This window comes from Aricia agestis, chromosome 6 (genome assembly GCF_905147365.1).
Source record: "Aricia agestis chromosome 6, ilAriAges1.1, whole genome shotgun sequence".
Classification (NCBI taxonomy): Eukaryota; Metazoa; Arthropoda; class Insecta; order Lepidoptera; family Lycaenidae; genus Aricia; species Aricia agestis.
The window spans coordinates 327,778-345,968 of NC_056411.1; the positions used below are offsets into that span (position 1 = coordinate 327,778).

The window sequence follows — 18,191 nt, forward strand, 5'->3', positions numbered from 1 at the left end:
TCTTATACATATTATTATTAAAAAATAAAAATGTTATGAAATTAATGGTAGAGCATCGTCGCACCATCCATCGTCTAGAACTCGACTATTATTATTTTGAATTATAGCAATTCCTGATAAGTTACGCTGTTCCTCATAAGTCATAATAATTGACTGTTACATAAGATGCATTGTTAACACTGAATAACAATTAGTACGCATTTATATAAATTAGAATATCAGTCATTATTTGATCAGTGTGACTCGATAAGATGTTATTCTCCGATACCGGTTATATCCAGATTTCGAACATCACAAACCGATTTTATTGTAATCATTATAATTAATTAGTGTACTTTATGATATCTCGCTTGTACAATTTTACGTGACTTGTAAAAAAGGAAAGAATAGGAAGCCTTATGCCATCGACTAAGAGTCAACTATATCAGAGACTACAGTGAAGACGGCATGTTAAGGAAACTCTATGGAAGCAAAAGCCTAATTAATTTCTGGGTGTTACGTTACAATATCATAATATTGCCGTAACAAATTCACATGTCTAATTCAGTCTTTTGAACTTTACAAAATATGTTACATATGCTGTTAAAATTATTCGTCAGTACATGGACAGTCAGTATAAAGTCTCTGCTATATTCACATGAAGTAGTTGTGTGCGGGCGAGCGCGGGGAGCGCGGGGGGCGCGGGGAGCGCGGGGAGCGCGGCGAGCGAGCGTGCGACCGCGGCGTGGATCGCTCGCTGTGCGGCGTGCCTAGTGAACTGTCCGGGTACGACCTGAAGAGAAGGTTGTGGTGGTGTTACAACTTACATGTTACAACACACGTCACACTTGATATAGTCTACTCACGTTCTACCTATAATATTAAGGGCCTGTTTCACCACTTTCTGATAAAGTGCCTACTAGGCTATTCACAGCTTTTTTGACAGATTCTCCATACTTTTTTATTAACTTACCATCTGTCAAGTTAATTGGTGGATAGCCTTATCAGGAAGTGGTGAAACAGGCCCTAAGTTAGGTTTGTTTGCCACATTCGTGGTTTTTCGGTTTAGCCTCAGTAAGTATCTGCCGTAATCGCTGGATTGAATGTTAGATGCGGGTATAATTGCGTCTAAACTAGCGATCATCATACCCGCCGAAGCTACACAACGGAGACACGATACACTTAAATGCTACAGATGTGAACCAATCTTTACATAATATTGTAGTCTCATCAAAGGATTGGATTATAAGGACAGGGATTAAAAATGTCCTGCTAGCATTGACAGCTTTTAAATAGTATTCACCTGACGAGGCGGTCGGTGCGTGCGCGCAGGCGGTCGAGGGCGGGCAGCGGTGCAAGCGGGACGCTGCGCAGCGCCAGGAACGGCGCGCCCGCACTCACCATACACCGCATCTGTAGTACGGACGAATATTATTATAACATAATAGAGAGAAACAAGCCACAGATCGCCGCTTCCGTTTAGGAAAAGGGAGCAAGCTGATATTAAGTCTGATAACTACTACTATAACTGCCTGCTCATACGTGGGAGAGCCATGCTTCGGCACAAATGGGCCGGCTCGACTAGAGAAATACCACGTTCTCACAGAAAACCAGCGTGAAACAGCGCTTGGCGCTGTGTTTCGCCGAGTGAGTGAGTTTACCTGAGTCCCTTACCCTATTCCCTTCCCTACCCTCCCCTATTCCCTTCCCTTCCCATCCCTACCCTCCCCTATTACCCTATTCCCTTTTAATATTTTTTAATATTCCCTTTTAAAAGGCCGGCAACGCACCTGCAGCTCTTCTGATGCTGCGAGTGTCCATGGGTGACGGAAGTTGCTTTCCATCAGGTGACCCGTTTGCTCGATTGCCTCCTTATTTCATTAAAAAAAACTTGGGAATGTGTGGCATGTGGCTTGTATATGGTCAGCTTCAGCAACTGAAGACGCTATTGCTGCTCTAACCAAGCACATTGTTGATCAAATAGACCGTAAACAGAAATGCCTAGCCGTTTTTCTTGATTTCAAGAAAGCATTCGACACCGTCTCTATTCCCGTTCTTATCAAAAAACTAGAAAATAAAGGTATACGGGGAAGGCCCCTAGATGTGTTGTCTGACTATCTTCAAGATCGAAAGCAAAGGATAAAGATTGGTGACTTCGTTAGTTAGGACGAGGATATTTGCTATGGGGTTCCACAAGACAGCGTGCTTCGTCCAACTCTGTTCCTCGTCTACATTGACGACCTCTACCGACTCGAACTCAACAACGCCAAAATCTTCTCCTATGCAGATAATTCTGCTATTGTTTTCACTGGCTAATCATGGGAAGAAGTTAAACAAAAGGCTGAAGCTGGGCTCAGACTAATATCTGAATAATAATAAAAATAATAAAAAATTGGTTTATTTATCTCACCACAGGTACAATACAAGATGTTTTACACACTCTACAAAGTTATCACAACTTATGTGGGAGACTGGTGCCTAAACTAGGCGTAGCCTGTATTTCAGGACACCAGGATCTCGCTCGTTTTTTCTAGCTAGTCACACGGAGTAGTGAACTTATTATTATTGTTACAGAATAGATAATAGTACAAGTTATTGTGTAGCTTATAGGGTGTGAGGGTTAGTTGTGCTTTAGTGTGTGTGTGTGTGTGTGTGTGTGTGTGTGTGTGTGTGTGTGTGTGTGTGTTTACGTGTGGGTGTGTGTTAGTCCGGTACAGTTATCAGTTTTTCTGTGTTTTCGTAGTTAAGAGTTAGCAGCCATTCATTAATTTTACTTTTGCAAGATGTCTTCGTCATGAATGGCTCAATAACAATTTTCTTACCCTCAATGTTACTAAAACCAACTTTATGACTTTTACAAAGTACAATAACACGCAGCCCCCCACTAACTACAGTGTAAAAATTCACTCATGCAATCGTAATGCTCCTGTATGCCCCTGTCCTGAAATCAATAAATTTAAGACAACCAAGTACTTGGGCATAATGATTGATCAGCGACTGTCATGGCATGCACAAATAGAACTGCTGGCGGGTAGAGTTAGGAAACTTATCTGGATATTTAAATGTTTGAGACATTCCGCTACAAAACCTCTACTAAACCAAATTTATACTTCCCTAGCAGAATCAGTTATAAGCTACTGTATAATTGTTTGGGGGAGGAGCCATAAAAAGTAAATTAATAGAAGTGGAAAGAGCACAAAGGTCTCTCATTAAAGTAATGTACTCTAAACCATACAGATATCCAACTCACCTGCTTTATACTGAATCAAAATTGCTTACGATCAGAAAATTATATACCTTACACACAGTTCTAAAAGTCCTTAAACAATTAAATTATAGTAATAGCAAAACAACACATCGAAGAAATAAAAACACTATCGATAAAGTCACAGTAAGATCCGAGTGCTTTGTTGCAAGACAATATGCATCTCAATCCACCCACATTTACAACCTAATTAATAAAAAGCAGAACATTTATGGTTTAAGCAAATATAAATTGAAACAGACACTAAATAAATAGCTACTATACTTAAGCTACGACGAAACGGAAGCACTGTTTGATAGGTTATGTTAGGTTTTCCTTATCCAAAATGAAATTGTTTTTACCCAGCATGAATTTTGCTCATTTATTTACATCGTCATCGTCACACACAACACAGACACACGCACATCACCTACACCCACAACACACATACACACAACAGACACACCCACATTTCACCTACAGAAGTACATGTAACGCGCTTGCTTTCCAAATAGCTTTGATATTAGTAATTATAATAAATAAATAAAAATAATTAAATAGTAAACTTTTATACGTCCATGAGTAAACTCTATATTTCTCTTTGCAATAATATAACTAGCCTCACTTAATATACTTACTTCCCAAATTTATTGTTTTCGGCAGAGCGAGATTCCCCTAACAGAGGTAACTTTACTTAAAAGGGGGTCTCAAACACTGTTATTATATTGTATTTTAAGTTCGTGAATAAAGATTTTGTATTTTGTATTTTTGTAAAGCTTCACGATGCTCATTAGAGGTGACAGTGTAGTACTGACATTGTCCATGTTGGCGGCGAGGTCGTGCAACTTGGCGTTGAGGTCGTGCCGCAGCCCCGCCGCACGCACGAAGTCCGCACGCAGGATGTCACCCAGACCTGCGGGCAAATCCGGGATGAGTAAAGTTATCAAAAGAGAATCGTGTGAAAATTATGAAGCGCCCATACTCATGAATCAGGATTAGCCGATCCTATAAGTGTAAAGCTAATAGTTTCGCATAGAGTAAATGCGAAATAATCTGTAACCTCTTTACGCTTAAACCACTGAACACTACCTGCGTGTAAACAATTTTATGCGAAAATGTGCTCCTCGAACTTTTGCATACTAATTAATTTTAGGTCTGATCATCACGGGGTCAAGATAGGCCTACCAGCTTTCTCCAACAAGTCATCTATGTCGTGTGTCGGCTTGTCCTCTGTGGGAGACTCCACCGAGGATGCAGGGGAGGATTCCAGGGGAGGAGCAGTCAGGGACGCCTGGCCAGCAGCGGTCGGGTAAACTGAGGGCGGCTCCGGGCGGCACGGTGGTACTAGAACGAAGTTCATATTTTATTGGTTTACTTCGAAACTGTACTTTCATAGTTGTACACGCGCCTGTGTGTTCTAATATTTGATAAGAGGAATCCGTAGCTCGTATGGATTTCTACAAGATCCGCTATCAAAAGTTTTATTCGCCATTTGAGCAAAAAGTAAGGTTGACTTGCCTTTTACACATACGACGAACAACAGAGATGGCATGATATTTAACCGAGTATTGAAAATAATAATGACTCAAATGAAACTACTCGGTAAATCTACGAAGTGACAAACCATCATGACAGTCAGGCGGCAGGTCCCAGTATGAGGGTCTGCGGGCGCGCAGAGTGTGTGCGGGCGGGGGGCGGGGCGGCGCGGAGGGCGGGCGGAGTGACACCACCGCCACGCTGTCGCACGCGCTCACCAGGACCGAGCTGCGACCGCCGCCGTCAAACGAGCTGGCGGATGAGGACCAAAGTCTGGTTTAAAGTTACTTGATGTTGTCTGCAACTTCTTTAGCACCTAAATTCGTTTATCGCGAAAGGCTTAAAACGTATCAATGATGATGATATTAGATCAGGAAACAATCATCGAGTCATCTAGCTGTGCATAATAATAATTATTATTATGTTTTATGAAACTCAATATTTTAAGTACATAATTATAACAGTAGGTGCTAGATATGATATGCTCACATTTCATATCTCTCATCGTCTTCCGTTTCTGGGTTCGAATCTGGCTCTCCTCGCGGTGGACCTGCATCAAACAATGTAAAGGTCTTCTGTAGGCATGACTCTTAAGTCACTCGAAAGGTGACTTAAGCCATGCCAATGCCAAGGTTTAAGTTTTTATTTAGATGATATTTTGTAATTTAGTTAAATTGCCTATTGAAATGTAAAATATAAATAAATCTCAGAATAACTACAGAGTATGACCAAACTAAGTGATAATAGTTCAGGGTGTGTTTGAGTCCTCCGAGAAAGTGTCAAAACAGTTTTTCATTCAGCGCTGCTACTTTCATACTGAACTCTATACAGGGGACGCATACACAATTACACACCCTGAAGAATTATCTCTTTGTTTTGTTACACTCTGTACAGTTCAAATGCAGTTCGATCGCTCCCGACATTCGTTTTCTTATAAATAACGCTTTGGCGAACATTTGAAGCTAGCCGAAGCCGCAATTGGGTAATACACTACGGCAACACACCAGGATGCAAGCTGTGGACGCCGAACTCGACCCGCTTGCCGAGCGCGCCGAGGAACGGGAACCGCAGCCGCAATGACTGCAGGTGACGCTCCTCGTACAGCTCCCAGATGTGTAACGTCTGGAAGACACAATATTTTATGTATGTGTTTGTCTACAGTCAAAGTGTTGACTATCTGTAATTGTTCTGAACAGACAACAAATCCAGTACTTGCGCTTAGTGCCTAACGACAAACCGGACAAACAGGCTGGGTCCTTTTGGGCCAGAAGGCCCAAGGCCTTTATAAAGTTAAAAATGTTTTTGCTTTTATATTGTTCGGTGTCTTAATAATCCAATGCCTAAATAAAATAAATAACAGCCCTATTAATAACGGCAATTTATCATATTGGCCGCTGAACTCACTAAACAGGATTAAAACATACTGCCTGCTGGAGTGTAGTGGCAACGGCGTCGGCTACTGCATCAACTGTTAACATAAACATTACTAGTAAGAGTTCTGACCATGTTAGCGCAGAAGGCGATAACAATCTGCAGTGTGGGCAGGATGGCAACGTCCAGCGCCGGCGACGACACCGACAGCACCGCGTGCGCTGAACCACCTGCACAAACCAACGACCAGCTATGATGTATGTACTATCAGAGAAGTTGATTCCTAGTCAGATGGGGGCCTACGTAGTTTGGTTTGGTCGGCTGGGTTAGATGTAAGATCACAATTCACAATTAACATTAAATTGATATGATCCTACCAAATGACGTTGATCTGTCAACTGCCTAGGAATCTATTTCCTCGATCAAACGTCTGCGAGTATACGATGCACGATGTTATAGCTACTGTTTTCATAACACAAAAGATAAGAATCAAACCTAACCTAAATGCATCTTACATCAGAAAAAGCCTGATGAAGCGTTTCGAGAACAGTGTGATAGTAGATTCAAAACTGTGGCCATTCAGTAGCCAATTCATGTAAGCCCTATTTATTCCGATAAAGTGGACTTATACATTTAAAAGTACAATGTGTTCTATGAACTTACTATAATGATAGTATAGTTACAAACAATCAATGTTTTCATAATATTTAAGAAAATATATAAAACATTGGTGTCGTGTGCAAAATTTAATATATTTAACTAGAATTTCTCTGGACGTCACTTGTATAGTGTATACAGTGACACTGCTATACAGTTATGTTCAAAGGCACGGGTTACATCGCAGAATGATTGAGATGATGAGACTGAGAATTGAGCATATTAATATTATAAGTTTAAAGGACAGACATAACATAGCAGAATAAACATATTTTACAAACTTTAACAAAGACGCTGATGTTCCCCATACCTCATATTATTTGTCCTGTTTTTAACCAGATCTTAATAATTATTCTGATGTACCTGTGGTGCCCCACAGGCGCACGGCGTCAGGGCTGCCCGTCGCCAGCAGCCGCAGACTCATTACCGCGTGGAAACAGGTCACACCCTGCATAGACAATTTTTTTATTAGTGTTGTGCCAGCTTAATGCTAATGATCTCTCTTTACCACCTGCTGCATATTGGTAGTACGGAACAAGTACAAATTGCTATCTCGTTTCGAAAGGTATCCAATAATAGCCGGAATTTATTCGACCACATTTAAATACGTATTCCAATGATTTCTTACCCTAGGCACACTATACACGTAATCCGGTAGAAGCGCGCTACGGCGCAGGCGCATGCTGACGCGTGGATCGTGCGAGCAGGACAACATCGTGCCGTCCCGCTCGCACCGCAGCCGCCGCACCGCGCGCGCGTGCGCCCGCCACGAGCTCACGCTAACGTATGCTGACAGCGCCGGTGAGGACAGCTCCTGCGGGTAGATACAGAAAAAATCTACCCACTTTTATAGTTTTTGGTACGAAAATTCATATTATTGTATTTCACAATGTAACCAGAGTTATGTCTATTGTGATGTAACTGTAAAATGAAATTGAAGCTACGCGTACACACATTCTGCCTAATGTCTCAAATCACCATAACTTTTATCTGCTTGATGAAGAACATATCAGGCGTCAAAGTCAACAGTCAACACCCAAAGCATTTATTAATTGATGCCAAAACTTCTATTGCTACGAGATTGCACAAAATATATTGGGTAGACGCAATTATAGGTCTACTATCTGAAATTTATGACAGCAGATTTTAAAAAAATACCCTTGAGCATTGGATATTTTTTTATATATTTTGCACTAGATGACGCCCGCAACTCCGTTTCCGCAACAAAACTCGTTTATCGCATGGGAACCGTACATTTTTCCGCGATAAAAAGTATCCTATGTCCTTTCCCGGGACTTAAACTAGTATATCCATGCCTTTCAGCAAAATCGGTCCAGTGGTTTGGGCGTGAAGAGGTAACACAGACAGACAGACAGACAGACGGACGGACGGACGGACGGACGGACGGACGGACGGACGGACAGACGGACGGACGGCCCCACAGACGGACAGACGGACAGACGGACAGACGGACGGACGGACGGACAGACGGACAGACAGACAGACACACTTTCGCATTTATAATATTAGTATGGAAGTATGGTATGTTTAACACACATAATCAGCCGCTATAACAAAAAAAAGGATCAAAATGTTTTATTGCAATTACCCCGGTATTGCTAGAGTCAATTTATTTTCTCACTTATTGCCATCAGATTCTGGTAGACTTATACTTAGCAATTTATCCCTGACCACACCCTAGTTACATAACAGGCTGACTATACCATCCAGTAGTACATGTTGATGCGGTCGGTGGTAGTCTGCGGGAGCAGGGCGGCGCGCGGGCGGCGGAACTGGACCCGCGCCACCTCCCCCCGCTCCCCGCCCATCACCAGCGAGCACGAGTCGCTGGCGGATAGGGCGGGACGGTACGCCAGACACTAAGGGCATACACAAGTGTTATGTATAACTGGACACTACTTGTCGCGGCCCAGCAGCCCCAGCCCCAGGCTGCTGGGTAGTCACCTGCAAAATATTATTTTACGGGAGCACTTACAGTTAGAAGTTTAAGCTGTTAGAGGCTACTAAATTTTAATTTAAGAAAGAATCACAGACACTGTATGGCGCTCATCTTTATGCAATTAAGATTACGTAGGTACAGGTCTACCAGAATCTGATGGCTGACGGCCGATTTTCAAAAAATATCCTTAATCATTGGATAAATTTTTATACTTGCATGATTCACACACAGAGTAAGCCGCTAAAGGAAAAAAAAGGATCAAAATGTTCTATTCCTGTTACCCCAGTATTGCTAGTCAATTTATTTTCTCACTTTTTGCCATCAGATTCTGGTAGACCTATATAACTTATATTACTCAAAATGCGGCGGTAAGTAGAAAACGGTGTTTCACTGACGGTGGCCGGGTGATATAACTAAAACACACCGGCTCTATTTATAGTAGGTATGCACAGCGTGTAATACCCACCGTGGGTATATGAGGTAGACCAGTGATGCAGTGAAGCGGCGCGTGCGCGGGCGTGCTGGCCTCGTACACCGTCACGCTGCGGTCCGACGCGGTGTACGACACGCATTGCACGTCCTGACACATAAAAAATAATTACAATACAGAACAGACTTAATATTATATCAACATTAATGATTTTAGCACTTTATTATTATGTAAGTACCACTTATCAGGGTCCAAGACCCAGCTACCTTCTAATTTTTTTTTAATTCAATTAATTCATTTATTTTATTACCAACTAGCTGTCCCGGTGAACCTCGTGTTACTTTAAAACCTTCCCTGGACGTCTACGAATATTTTAAGACTAAAATCAGCCCAATCCGTCCAGCCGTTTTCGAGTTTTAGCGTGACTAACACATTTTAAAATCCATTTTTATATATATAGATATCGTTGGATTCAGCACATAGGCTTCGTTGGGCATGCAAAATACAATTTTTTATATTTCCGATATTTTATTGTTCCAAAGAGCAAAGACTGTACGTCAAAAAGACTGTACAACTAGTATAGGTTTTTGTAATAAAATGAAAGAATTGCCTTACTGGCATGTAGACGGCGTCGGTGATCCAGGAGTTCTTGACTCGGCGCTTGACGCCGGTCCTGTCGTAGAAGATCTGCAAATATACGTAAAAGGTAAACAATTATGATGGTTATAATGATGATGATGACGATGATGAGCAGGTATACCTCGTAGGAGTGCAGCAGGGCGAACTCGGCGGAGTAGAGCGCGACGCGGCCGCCGCGCGACACCGCCGCGTAGCAGAACGATGCTCCCGAGCTGATGCTCACCAGGCGCACCAGGGTCTCGCGCTGAGGATGTACAATGTTTACGATATTCAGAAAAAAATATATAGCTAAAACAGTCAAAACACTTTTGTCTGGATACATGATAAATTGATAATTAATCTATATACAGAGTGCTTTTGTTTATTGCGCACACACTTGGGCACTATAAAATTACTCCTGCTTAACTGGCCTGGTTTCATTAAAACCAGAGTGCTCTTGTGTATTGCCCACACACTTGGGCACTATTTTTTTTTTTAATGAAATAAGGGGACAAACGAGCAAACGGGTCACCTGATGGAAAGCAACTTCCGTCGCCCATGGACACTCGCAGCATCAGAAGAGCTGCAGGTGCGTTGCCGGCCTTTTAAGAGGGAATAGGGTAATAGGGGAGGGTAGGGATGGGAAGGGAATTGGGGAGGGTAGGGAAGGGAATAGGGTAGGGGATTGGGCCTCCGGTAAACTCACTCACTCGGCGAAACACAGCGCTAGCGCTGTTTCACGCCGGTTTTCTGTGAGAACGTGGTATTTCTCCGGTCGAGCCGACCCATTCGTGCCGAAGCATGGCTCTCCCACTATAAAATTACTCCTGCTTAACTGGCCAGGTTTCATTGAAACCAGAGTGCTTTTGTTTATTGCGCACACACTTGGGCGCTATAAAATTACTCCTGAGTAACTAACCTGGTTTCAGTACGCGTCGTGGCCGTTTTCATTAGGGCCACAACACGGATTCTCGTCGTGGCTGTTTTTAAATGCTCAGAACGCGTCATGGCTTTTCTCGATTACCACAACGCGTTGTGGTCGAATAGCACGTCAGCCACGACACGAATTTCGCTTTGTGGTATTACTGTGATTACCAGAACGCGTCGTGGCCTTTTTCACTAGGGCCACGACGTTAATTTCGCGTCATGGCCGTTTTACTATTACCACAACGCGTTGTGAGCCATTTTTTCGCTCACTGAGCGTTTTCGGTCTTTGAGCGTAACATATACAAAACTCAAAGGTGACTGACTGACATGGTGATCTATCAACGCACAGCCCAAACCACTGCACAGATCGGGCTGAAATTTTGCATGCTGGTAGATATTATGACGTAGGCATCCGCTAAGAAAGGATTTTGATCAATTCTACCTCCAAGGGGTTAAAATACGGGAGGAAAGTTTGTATATAATATTACTTCTTAACGCGAGCGGCCTATGTCCAGCAGTGGACGACTATAGGCTGATATGATGATGATGATGATGAACGCGAGCGAAGCCGCGGGCAAAAGCTCGTATATTATATACGGCGAAAAAAATCACTTTCGTTTGGAGTCTTTTAGATAGATTCACTAGAGAAAACCCCATCCTAAAGTCAATTACAAGTCTGTTTCGTGAGAATTGAGATTAATTCTCAGGGATGGCCGGAACCTACCGGTTATACTTATTTGAGTCGAATTTTTCATATAATATCATTGTTTGAGTCCCAATTATTGGGCACGGTCACAACCTCTCCTTTTGTAGTCCCCCAAAACTAACGTTAAAAAGTTTATATACCATGCAGTGTTTAAGCGTGATGACCGTCGGATCCGGCGCGGGCTGCCACTTGTCGCGCGTCGCGTCGCGTGCCCCGAGCCGCGCCACCAGCCGCGACCACCGCACGCGCCCGCCGCCCAGCGGGTCCAGACACGACAGCAGGGACCGCGCGTGACCCGCGTAGTGGCCGCTGCCTGGAATATAGAAGATAGACAAGGGTGTTTTGATGTTTTCTTTGATATTGTTTTTACTTTTTAATTTTGCAAAACAGAAAAACAAGAAAGCAGATTGTCAGTTGTCACAAGGGCAGACCCATAAATGTATGAGTATGACATCACGTTAACCGAACGACCCAGGCGTGCTCGCGCATCAAATTGCGAGTCAGCAAACTACAGCGCACAAAACTCTGGCAATTGCCCCATTCACATACATCGGACCGTCACATTGTCTAGACTCTAGAGGTTGTCGAACATCTCCGTCATCACTAAAACCGTCAGCAAATACCGAATATCTCGTGCAGTGCGTCTATAAACCCCTGGTGGTCGATGTACAGGTCCTCCCCGCGCGGACTGTCCGCCGGAAACTCCACACCCTCCTCCGCCGCCGCCGCCCGCACCGCCTCCTCCACGCGTCTGGAATATAAATATTATACGTCGCACAATATCATTATATATTATAAGCATGATTATTAGCGACATGGGTGCATCTGTCGCAGCCGACTGGTTTAAATAGCCGTTCAATCAAACAGCTAGCCCTTTGACTGAACAACGCCATTCAATCACACGGCTATACGTCGTTTAGCCGACTTGTTGACTACAACGTTCAACACTACAGCTAGACGACGCTTAGCCTACTGGTTTAATGGCAAATTAACTAGGGCGACCATTAGCTTAATATGTAATTTGGGAGAATAGGAAAACTTTTTGTATTTTATTGAAAGATTATTCTCGGATTAAGTTTAAGGGGTGACCAAAAGTTTAATGCAATAAGTAAAAATAAAAAGTCTGAGGCGTGTTTTGTGACACGCAATCACAGTTCTAACCGGACCTAACCTACTTTTGGACTTTCTGGATTGTGTTTGTTTTATGTTTTGGCGGGGGGCTGCGCCCCCCGAGCCCCCCTTTTACTTGACGACGGTCGCCGGCTGCTGCCGCAGCACGCTCGCTGCGCTCGCTCGGCTCCCTCTGTGTTGTGGTCTAAGTTCTAACCTAACCTAACCAACTTTTGGACTTTCTGGATTGTGTTTGTTTTTGTTTTGACGGGGGGCCGTCCATCAATTTCATAATCCCGTAATTTCTCCTCGAATATTTGTTGAAATTTTGATTCACTCGTATGTGCCTCCACAATTTTTGTCTCTTTAATAACAGTTGTAACTTTTATTAACTACTTTCTTTCCGAAAAACAACCACAAACACCTGCTAGTTGAAGCCATATCTATACATCTATACATATAAATAAAATTGGAGTGTCTGTTTGTAATATTGAAATAACCGTTTTTACTACATGCATATGAATATTTAGACGGTACATACACCAAAATAACAATTTTTAGAATTTTTGTCTGTCCGTATGTCTGTCTGTTTGTTCCCGGTAATCTCCGAAATGGCTGGACCGATTTAAACGGGACTTTTATTGGCAGATAGCTGATGTAACAAGGAGTAACTTAGGCTACTTTTTAACCGACTTCCAAAAAGGAGGAGGATATTTTTTCTTTTTTTATGTTTTACCTATGTATTTTACTCCGCCGTTTGTGGACCGATTTTCAAAATTATTCTGTTGTTGCATAAGATATGGTCCAAATTAGATACCATATTCATAAAAGTGGTGATCTGATGATGTAATCCATGAGAAATCGAAGGGACTCCTTGAAATTTATATGGAAACATAGCGTGATTTGAATTTTTTCAGAAGGACTTCAAGCATACACTACCAAAAAATAGGAATTTGCACTGAAGTATACCCTGGTTCCGAAGGTGCTGTTTAAAACTATTGAATACTTATAGACTGATATAATATGTTCGGGAATTTCGGTGTTGTTTCAACAACTAAAAGCATATTACCTAATATGATGTATCAATTATATTATTCATCATCATCATCACTATAATTATGACATGCATCGTCACATTATGACCTTATTAACGGTATTTCTCATAGTCTTTTACTTCAAAACGCGTGCTTTTATTATTATTCCTCCGTTTGTTGACTGATTTTTAAAATTCTTTTGTTAAATTGTTGCTGTATGGGGTATAACCTGAATTTGGTACCATGCTTACGAAAGTGGTGATCTGATTGGAACTCCTGAGTCCAGGATCTTTTTTGGGACACACATAGACACCTCAACTATGTCTTTGATCAATCTTCATATTTTTTTAGTCGGTACCAGCTAAGTTCAACGGCAGCGTAAGTTCTATGTGCAATTTACTGCATTAATACAATAACCAATTTTCTGAAATCTATAATAAGCATAGCAAGTTCACCTACAAGGAAAGAAATAATATTCTATAGGGAGCGTTTTTTTGTAGATCTAGAAAAGGGGAATATTTCCTCCCTATATTATTTTGTTATGTCACATCTCATAGGGCTTAGGCAGCGTTTTCGTCAAAACATGGCTTAATTTTTCCCAACACCTCTGACAAATGTTAATATTTTTTACTAAAATGGACATTAGAAACTTGACAAATTATATGCCTGAACCTCCCTAGGAATCATCATGTCGACTTTTTTTTTTTATGAAATAAGGGGGCAAACGAGCAAACGGGTCACCTGATGGAAAGCAACTTCCGTCGCCCATGGACACTCGCAGCATCAGAAGAGCTGCATGTGCGTTGCCGGCCTTTTAAGAGGGAATAGGGTAATAGGGGATGGTAGGGAAGGGAAGGGAATAGGGGAGGGTAGGAAAGGGAATAGGGTAGGGGATTGGGCCTCCGGTAAACTCACTCACTCGGCGAAACACAGCGCAAGCGCTGTTTCACGCCGGTTTTATGAAATAAGGGGGCAAACGAGCAAACGGGTCACCTGATGGAAAGCAACTTCCGTCGCCCATGGACACTCGCAGCATCAGAAGAGCTGCAGGTGCGTTGCCGGCCTTTTAAGAGGGAATAGGGTAATAGGGGAGGGTAGGGATGGGAATAGGGGAGGAAAGGGAAGGGAATTGGGCCTCCGGTAAACTGACTCACTCGGCGAAACACAGCGCAAGCGCTGTTTCACGCCGGTTTTCTGTGAGAACGTGGTATTTCTCCGGTCGAGCCGGCCCATTCGTGCCGAAGCATGGCTCTCCCACGTTTAAAAGTGAAATTGTGAAAAGTGCATAAAAATCCGTGAATAAAGGCATTGATTGTATGGAAGCTTTCTTCAAATATTTACGTTACTTTCTTTATAATGAAGTTTTAGTGGCAATAGAAAACGTAGTTTATGAAAATGCCAGCTATCTAGCTAGCGCGGTTCTTGAGATACAGCTTTGAGACGAACATACAGACAGGCTGCTGCTGTCTTTGTAATAGAGTAGATCTATCTTTGGTATCTAACTTATCACATTTTGACGACGCGGACGAAGTCGCGGGTAACAGTTAGTTGTAAATAAAACGCACCTAGCGCCGCAGCGGTGCGCGCTGAACTACTTCAATTAGACGGCGGCTTTTGAATCAGCTGTAGTATTGAACGTTTTGAGCGACTTAAATATTCAATCTAAAAGCTAGACGTGTGATTGAATGGCGTTGTTCAGTCAAAGAGCTAGCTGTTTGATTGAACGGCTATTTAAACCAGTCGGCTGCAACACATCCATAGCTTAGTATAGGTTCTGCTCGGCAGGTAGTAATTACCAACGTTTTTATTTAGCCATATTGCCTATTCTATTGATTTCCCATACATCTTAAATCCAAAATGATTTTTTTCCGTCCACTTATTATTGTATGTAACTCCATTGGGGCAAAGACAAACATTTTTTAACTTGTACTTTAATTTTATCGGAGAAAGCGACAGGAAACGCCAAAAATTTTATTGAAATTAATGCTTAGGTAGGTACGTACAAGGACGTTAAAATAATAGCTATTATTTCAACGTCCTTGGGTACGTACTTGTCGATCCCATTGGCGTTGGGTTTGGCCTTCTTGAAGTATTTCCTCAGCTTGCACATCACACTCGGCGTTAGCTGCTGCAGGAGCTCAGTAGACAGACTGTCTTCATCGTCTGAGCTGAAATTGTAGAAAATTGTAGAAAGGATCACAGTTAACGCATTGTATTTATTAACCTAATTTTTTTTCTCACTTTTTGTATAAGTACTTACTGCCTCACTCTGAGACGTATAAGTACTTACTGCCTCACTCTGAGACGTATAAGTACTTACTGCCTCACTCTGAGACGAATCTTAATTATTACTTACTTAAGTCTTACTGTAATTATTAATTAATGAAGATTTTGACATAATTCCATAAAATTATATGTGAAACTCTGTATTAAAATTGAATTTTAATAATTAATTAAATATCTCTAAGTGTGGCAGTTAGTATATGAGTATAATACAATACCTACATGTGGGTAAAGCTTGACCGCTGTAAAGTTGACCCTCGTAGCATACTCGTAGCATACATTTAGTATGCTACGAGTATGCTTCGAGGGTCGACTTTACACCGGTCAAGCTATAGTTACTATCAAAACTTGTAACTTACAAGGATAAACTTTCCACTGAGCCACTTTTCACAGAATAACTTTTCTCGAATATCTCGGAACACTCGTCGTTCAATGATTTTTGTGACTTGATGGACATTTTACAATCGTTTACACTTGTTACTTCTAATTATTTCTAATGTATCAACTACATAACTACTAAACAACGAATAATCATGCGGTACAATGGAATAATAATTGATCAAACAGTTTCAAAGTTCCAACTATGAGTAATGGCATAAAACGCCATCTATGTTATGGAGTACGTACTATTTCCTATATCACAACTCATATTGCGCCACCTGTTAGTAATTTTTAGTATCTTCATAAGTACTGGTAGTTAATAGTAGATGGCGCTACAATACAGATTTTTTTATAAAAGTGTCATCACGGCGCGGGGATCATATTTTATAAAAAAATATATTTCAATAAATAGTCTAAGAAAATTACTTTCAAAATCGTCGATCAGACCGAATAATTCATGTAGTTTTGAAAGTCCCGAGGGTGGGACACGAGCCGGCGGTGGGGGAGGGGGGAAAAGGTCTCTTTTTCAAGGTTTTCGCTTGTGACTCGAAAATTATTTATACTGAATATCTCTTTAGAGACTTCTACATTTAATTTCCTATATTTCCTATAAATTACGTCTAAATATTTTTACTGTACGATCATTACTTTAGGAAACATGGGCGTACCCAGGTTCTGGGCCGGGAGGGAGGGGGGGGGGGCCCATATCTATACATCTATACATATAAATAAAATTGGAGTGTCTGTTTGTAATATTGAAATAACCGTTTTTACTACATGCATATGAATATTTAGACGGTACATACACCAAAATAACAATTTTTAGAATTTTTGTCTGTCCGTATGTCTGTCTGTTTGTTCCCGGTAATCTCCGAAATGGCTGGACCGATTTAAACGGGACTTTTATTGGCAGATAGCTGATGTAACAAGGAGTAACTTAGGCTACTTTTTAACCGACTTCCAAAAAGGAGGAGGATATTTTTTCTTTTTTTATGTTTTACCTATGTATTTTACTCCGCCGTTTGTGGACCGATTTTCAAAATTATTCTGTTGTTGCATAAGATATGGTCCAAATTAGATACCATATTCATAAAAGTGGTGATCTGATGATGTAATCCATGAGAAATCGAAGGGACTCCTTGAAATTTATATGGAAACATAGCGTGATTTGAATTTTTTCAGAAGGACTTCAAGCATACACTACCAAAAAATAGGAATTTGCACTGAAGTATACCCTGGTTCCGAAGGTGCTGTTTAAAACTATTGAATACTTATAGACTGATATAATATGTTCGGGAATTTCGGTGTTGTTTCAACAACTAAAAGCATATTACCTAATATGATGTATCAATTATATTATTCATCATCATCATCACTATAATTATGACATGCATCGTCACATTATGACCTTATTAACGGTATTTCTCATAGTCTTTTACTTCAAAACGCGTGCTTTTATTATTATTCCTCCGTTTGTTGACTGATTTTTAAAATTCTTTTGTTAAATTGTTGCTGTATGGGGTATAACCTGAATTTGGTACCATGCTTACGAAAGTGGTGATCTGATTGGAACTCCTGAGTCCAGGATCTTTTTTGGGACACACATAGACACCTCAACTATGTCTTTGATCAATCTTCATATTTTTTTAGTCGGTACCAGCTAAGTTCAACGGCAGCGTAAGTTCTATGTGCAATTTACTGCATTAATACAATAACCAATTTTCTGAAATCTATAATAAGCATAGCAAGTTCACCTACAAGGAAAGAAATAATATTCTATAGGGAGCGTTTTTTTGTAGATCTAGAAAAGGGGAATATTTCCTCCCTATATTATTTTGTTATGTCACATCTCATAGGGCTTAGGCAGCGTTTTCGTCAAAACATGGCTTAATTTTTCCCAACACCTCTGACAAATGTTAATATTTTTTACTAAAATGGACATTAGAAACTTGACA

General features: G+C 41.3%; 1 protein-coding gene across 1 annotated transcript; it reads right to left on the reverse strand.

Annotated features, from left to right (window-relative positions):
• On the reverse strand, positions 1-16,312 carry LOC121728019. Its single transcript, XM_042116112.1, has 18 exons — positions 16,215-16,312; positions 15,624-15,740; positions 12,052-12,179; positions 11,569-11,741; positions 9,938-10,060; positions 9,793-9,864; positions 9,214-9,327; positions 8,512-8,667; positions 7,416-7,601; positions 7,151-7,235; positions 6,263-6,360; positions 5,764-5,881; positions 5,249-5,309; positions 4,848-5,011; positions 4,409-4,567; positions 4,039-4,136; positions 1,283-1,392; positions 1-772 (listed from the first exon to the last, which is right to left on the reverse strand). The coding sequence occupies exons 1-18, from the start codon at positions 16,310-16,312 to the stop codon at positions 634-636; spliced, it is 2,199 nt and encodes a 732-aa protein (XP_041972046.1). The 3' UTR covers positions 1-633.
• Positions 16,313-18,191: the final 1,879 nt, after the last annotated feature.